Source organism: Raphanus sativus, unplaced genomic scaffold (assembly GCF_000801105.2).
Source record: "Raphanus sativus cultivar WK10039 unplaced genomic scaffold, ASM80110v3 Scaffold3491, whole genome shotgun sequence".
NCBI classification, from domain to species: domain Eukaryota; kingdom Viridiplantae; phylum Streptophyta; class Magnoliopsida; order Brassicales; family Brassicaceae; genus Raphanus; species Raphanus sativus.
This window is the reverse complement of record NW_026618797.1, coordinates 4,234-10,820: the sequence shown is the minus strand read 5'-3', so window position 1 is coordinate 10,820 and position 6,587 is coordinate 4,234. Positions and strand designations below refer to the sequence as shown.

At 36.9% G+C, this 6,587-nt stretch overlaps 1 protein-coding gene across 1 annotated transcript; it reads left to right on the top strand.

Annotated features, from left to right (window-relative positions):
- Positions 1-649: 649 nt before the first annotated feature.
- Positions 650-3,434, top strand: LOC130506639 (uncharacterized). Its single transcript, XM_057001326.1, has 8 exons — positions 650-811; positions 1,486-1,611; positions 1,795-1,893; positions 1,980-2,122; positions 2,206-2,314; positions 2,401-2,511; positions 2,592-2,732; positions 2,856-3,434. Exons 1-8 carry the CDS (start codon positions 740-742, stop codon positions 3,234-3,236), a joined length of 1,182 nt encoding a protein of 393 aa, XP_056857306.1. The 5' UTR covers positions 650-739; the 3' UTR covers positions 3,237-3,434.
- Positions 3,435-6,587: the final 3,153 nt, after the last annotated feature.

The following is a 6,587-nucleotide window of genomic DNA, read 5'->3' as shown; positions in this document are numbered from 1 at the left end:
TTAAAAATATTTAACATGTTAAAACAAAGTATATTGGGAAATCTAATTTCGTAAATATTTGATTAAGAAAATCTATTATTTAAATTAAGAAAATACATTAAATTCTTAAATCTATTATTTAAATTAGGAAAAGATAAGCATACTTAAATATATGTTCAATAAAGACAAGTATGCTTAAATATAGGAAAAGACAAGCATACTTAAATATATGTTCAATAAAGAAAACTATAATTAAGGAAAATGCATTTACAAATCAGAAAAGACAACTATAATTAAGGAAAATTAATTTATTACTTCAGTGGCATTCTAATGTAAATAACTTCAAAAACTTAGGGGCATTTTTAAAGTGTACTTCTATTTTAATAATATAGATAGATTAACTAGTTCAGTAAAAAAATCAGAAGTTAAAAATACTACTGTTTTTTACAAAAAAGGAAAAATTACTGTGGCAATCCTTTTGGGGGGATTATTATCCAAGGAATAACCGAAAAGGAATCAACCATGTGAAATTTGATGAGTCATGATGACCATTTTAGATGATAATGACGGCTGTAGTGACGGCACAAACACGGCGTTAACGTTGACGGGCGGTTGATAACTGTAAATCATAAACGCTGTTATCATCTCGCCGTTAAATATTTCCATCGAGAAAAAAATAGAAGCGAAAGAAAAAAACTAAATACATAAAAATCAATAATTTTGATTGATCGATTCGGATGTGGAGAATCTCGGATCGGAGATGAAAGGCGTCTCGTCGGCGCCTGGAGATTACGTCTACTTCAAATCTCAGGTTCCTCTCCACAAGATTCCCGTAAGCTTCGTCCTCCTCCTCTCTTTGACTCTCTCGTTGAAAGTTCGATCTTTTTCGCATTACCTAGGTTAATTTCTTATTGGTATTGATTGCTTGACGCCAATCTTGGGAGAATTCTTCATTTGAGTAGTTCAATCGTTTATCTTCATCATATATATATATATATATGGGTTTATATGCAGCTGAAAATTTCATCTGATTTGGGTATCAATTCAAAACATGAATTTTGATTGAAGCATTTGATTAGGTTTATGAATGCATTTGAATCTTTTTTTTTGGGTTTACAAATGTCTTAGTATAAAAGCAGGGAACTTGTTCGTTTTTTTGTTTAGTGATAACTTTTCTTGGGTTGGCTTTGATTTGATCTATGTGTAGCCTGAAATGCACTTAGTGCATTGTTTAGTTCTTTGGTAAATTCTGTCATCTCTTTGAAAAATTCAGGTTTTAAGATTATTATTTTGATTTGATTGAATGGCTATATAGGTGTGTCATTCTATCTGTGAGTTTTTTTTGGGAAAGTTATGTTTTTGTTAAGCTGTGTTCATCTATTGCTCTTATTTCAAGCATCAAAAGAAGGACTTGTACTTGGCTTTTTTTTGGAGTGTCATTTGACTCGGAGAGTAAAAGGTTTATATTATCTTAAAGACTTAACCTTATGTGCATCTTAACCGCAGATTGGGACAAAGCAATGGCGTTACTATGACTATGGTCCAAAGACTGTTCCTCCACTCATTTGTATTCCTGGCATCGCAGGAACTGCAGATGTTTACTATAAACAGATCATGGCACTCTCTATCAAGGTATTTCAATACGCTTCTCTTCAAACAATTTTTTTTTCTCACTTAGTGCATGTATTTTTGAACACTTGTCAGGCTATTGTAACTGAGATGCTTGTTTTTGCTGTCTTCTTTGTTGAGTGATTATTTATATCTCCTAAAATTTTGAACTGGTTTGCTTGAATGTTGTTATAATGCAATTCCCAGGGTTATCGGGTAATTTCAGTTGACATTCCACGGGTTTGGAGTTATCATGAGTGGATTCAAGCATTTGAGAAATTCCTTGACACCATTGATGTTCATCACGTAAGATTGACTCTGAAATGTTATTCTTTTACTTGTACGGAAAAGTACTGCAATGCAATTGATTGTACTTGACCATTGTTACGTAGGTGCATCTTTACGGTACTTCCCTTGGAGGTTTCTTAGCGCAACTCTTTGCTCATCACCGACCAAGAAGGGTTAAATCATTGGTTCTATCAAATACATATTTGGACACTCGCAGTTTTGCTGCTGCAATGCCATGGGCTCCTTTGTATGTCTCTCTTATAGTACTTTTTTTTTTTTTCTTGCTGTATCTGCACTGACTCTCTTCACCTTTTGTGATGCAATGTGCAGTGTAAGTTGGACTCCTTCCTTTTTGCTGAAACGATACGTCTTAACAGGAATACGTGACGGACCCCACGAACCCTTTATCGCTGACTCTGTCGACTTTGCTGTCTCTCAGGTGGTTCCCCTCATAATCTTCTCTTCAGTATTTTCTTAATGGAGATTAACTCACCATTCTGGTTCCTTTGGCTTTCTTTGGTTTAGGTTGAGACATTGTCAAAAGATGATTTGGCTTCTCGGTTAACGTTAACAGTTGAAACGGCGTCTGTGGGGTCTCTACCACCACACTCTGATTCATTCATCACTATAATGGATGTAGGTTTCCACTAACTCATCTTATTAAACGCAAGCTAGTTTTTTATTGTCTCACGATGCTGTTTTCCCCTCTAAATCAGACCAATGACTACTGTGCGATTCCGCAAGTTCTGAAAGATGAACTTACAGAGAGATATCCCGAAGCAAGGAGAGCTTACTTGAAGTCCGGAGGAGACTTCCCATTCTTATCACGGCCTGATGAAGTCAATTTGCATCTACAGGTAGCATATGTATACTCTGCATCTACACAATCCGAATTTCTTATGCATTTGATTTACTTGGGAGAGAAACATCATGTTATTGTTGTTGTTGTTGCACTAAAACATTATATTCATGTGTGTAAGCTGCACCTAAGGCGGGTAGGAGTAGAACCACGGCCTGAAGTGGTTAAGTCCATTTCGAAAGACGGTACAGATGGCACAGACAGTAATAGCCAGAGCAAGAAGAAAGCTGATGAGGACAAGGAAGACCGTAATACGTCTCAAGGCTCTGGAAGCTCAACTTCAGATCAATCACCAACATTTCCAGAAAGTTCCGGAAGCTCAAATGATCCACCTTTGCCGACAGACTCTATCCAGTTGCACAGTTCGTCAATGGAGAAGCTCGTAGTAATGCAACTGATGATGACTGGTGAAGTTTATCAGTCTTGTGTGATTTTCACGTTGTGTTACTGTACATTGGTTTTGGTCCACGGTGGTTTCATCATCTCGAGACAGTCGGTTTAGTGGTTCTTTGTTATTTATTACTTCTTCTGCTGTTAAAATCTTTTGTTTGTTTTCCTTTTAAGCTTGGGTCTCTTGATCTTTTTCGGTTTCTCTTGTATGTTGTGTAAGTTGACAGACGAAGCAAGAGTTCTGTGTTTCTTTGTATGTTTCAAGTAATCACACTTTTGAGAGAAAAGTTTGGTTGGGTTTGGGATTAAACCATTGTGGCTTTCTAGTAATTCCCGGTTTTGTTCTCTTTTCTTTTACTACCAGTCTACTACCGCGTGAACGGTGGCTGGTTGTTGATAACTTTATGTCGGAAACTATTATGTTATCTGGCCTTGACATATTTTTTCTCGAAAATAAAAGAAAAGAGAATGACTGAAGACTAGAAAGTGGCATTCCAAGCTTCGTGCTACTCTATGGAAGGAAAGAAATTCAAGACTTCACAACTCAGCTTGACTCCCTCTCCCGAGCACAGCGCAATCTTCTTTCCACCATCACTTTTTTTGTTAACGTGGTTTGAAGTCTTTCAGTGATCTCCTTGTTTAAAAGTCAATTCTTTTGTTCCTTTGTAATGCCCGTATGTGGCCTGAGAGGGAAATGATCGGTAAGGCTCTCTTTCATAATATACTTAAGATTTCTTTTAAAAAAAAAAGAAAAAAGTCTAGAAAGTATTTTTTATAAATAATTATTATTCAAATATACATATATATATTTTAAGCTTACAATTTGAAAAATATTGTCAATTTTTATTGTTTGAAATATTTGTGATTTTAGAAGATTTATTGTAATATTAATGTGTTTTGTTGTAAATATTGGATAAAATATAATAGTTTAATTTATTTTTGACTGGTCTTTAAGATATTTAATTTTACTTCAAATATTTTGAAGTCAACTAAAACCATCTAAAACTCATTAAATACATATAATTTCCAAGAAAAGAAAATACTAGAAGAATGTTATATACTGATATTATACTCGACATATCTTATTTGTACTTATCTTATTGTTGCCTCTTATACTTATCTTATTGAGAAGATAAGTACATGTATCAAGTATATATACTTGACACTTGATCAATAATATGATTACGCTTTCCACAGTATCAAACACGTTATCAGCTCGTTTGCCTTTAGAAACCCTAGCTAATAGCCAAAAACAAATAGCCTCCTCTTCCCGGTTCGTTGACGAGGAGAAGCAAAGCTCCGGACGAGAAGTGAACTGTGCGACGAGAAGTAAAGCTTCGACGATCTCATAGACCGATCAACCCATCAAAAGGAGAAGGTATCCTCGATAACTATACTAGAACCCGAGTACAAATCTTAAAAACCTAACCGCATACATGTGGCTACACTTAGCCAACATGTCTTGCAAAGAAAACATAATAAAAACCGAAATGTATATATGTTATAGCGTGATTTCTCAATCGTTTCTTGTCTCTGTCTTGATTCAATGCTATCGTCATCATCGTTTATTTTTTTAAAGATAGCTTCACCATCACGTTATGCTCTGTTTCGCTCAAAGATATCATCTTGCTCGCTTGCTTTGGTTCGTATAAAACGCATCGCTCTGTTCGTTTTGATTTTGAGTTTGTTTACTTTGTTCAAACCGTACGCCATCTCTCGTTCATATTGATCCGAACTGAATTCTTCTCCGATCGCATACTCTGTTTTGTATATCGTCTTGATCCCGCCTGCTTGAAATCCCGCGTGCTCGCTTGCTCTGTTTTTTTTCATACATCGCGTCCGCTTGCTCTGTTTTTCATGCATCGCTTGCTCGCTTGCTATGATCGCTTACTCTATTTTTGTATATATATCGTTCTGTCCGTTTGTCATGTTCGTATATATATATCGTTTTGTTCATCTTGTTCGTTTTAATCTGTTAACGTGCTCTGTTTCTCATGCATAATTTATTCTGTTTCGTTTGATACGTACCGTACAACATATATATATATTGCTCTGTTGTTTGCATTATATATAAATATTGCTCTGATTCATTTATTCAAACCGACCGTTTAATATTCATGCATAGCACGTTTGTCTTATTTAATAATTAAGAATGCATAGCTCGTTTAAATGACCATGCATAGCTCGTTTTGTTTTGTTTAATTTTTTTTTCAGTACAACTCTGTGAGGTTTGATCAAGCCCATCGGACTTGTTCATCGGCTGGGCCGAGTTGCACAAATTACGCGTGGACAACCTATGGGCCTAATCGATAAAGCCCATTAGGTTAAGTGCTGACAATACAAAGAAGAAGAGATCACGACAGGGATCTCTAAGCTAAGTTTCTGGGAGGCACGAGCCTCAAGCATCCAGAGGGAGCTTCCATGGCGTCTCTTAGAGAGATTGAGTAAGCTAGAGATGATTTGTTGTTCTAAGCTTAGCTCTTAGCCATGTACTCTTATAATCTCTTTATACTCTCTAGGGTTTGCATACCCAGGAACAGATAGAGAGTTATGATCTTGTAAACCACTTCGGAGGTGTTTTCCGATACTTCATAGTGGATGTTGTGGATCCTGGATCCACCCCAGATGTAGTGTGCTGCGGCCGCGAACTGGGTTAAAAACTCTTGTGTCATGAACAAGGATTGAATCAATGGGAAAGATCAAAGGGACCAGGGGATTGTACGAATCTCCAAGGAAGTCTTGTTAGAGTTGTGATTAACTCTACAAGTGGTATCAGAAGAACCACGAATTCCGCAACAAGTGGTATCAGAGCATAGGCTCATTGATTCATGGATTCCACGTCTCTAGGAGGAGAGACATATGAAGCTGGTGGTCATGTGGTGTTACCTTAATCAGAGTAATACACTGAGATCAGATCAGGTGAAAGAGATTTTTTGGTTTACAAGAGAAGAAGGAAACCTATTCGACGTTCTTCGCTGCAGTTGCACAAGTTGACGGAGGAAGTATTCACAAGTCAGTTGAATCGGTTGAGATGATTTCGAGTTTATGAAATCAGGAGTTCTCTACAGTTCTCCAGGGGTGCAAGAATCTGCTACTATGTGAGAAGGGTTTCAGGCTACTCACAAGATGAGATGGTGGCAGGCTGTTAGCATAAGAAACAGAGGTTTCAGAACTGTCTTGGATCTGCAGTCACAAGGAGTGTGTGACAGTCACAAGGTGTGTGTGACTATATGCATTGGAGTTTCGGATTTCTTCATATTCTGCAAGTTATTGGAGTTGAGAGCATAGTGGAGCACAAGGGGTTTTTCGCACTGTTTTGTATGGGATTATCTGAAGATTCAGTGAGGGATTTCACGGTGTTCTTAGGTTATCTCTACATGGTATATCAGTCGCAGGTGGTGTGCTAATATATGGGGTTATTTCAGCTCGGTATCTCATGGAATTCTTGGAACTAGGGGACGCC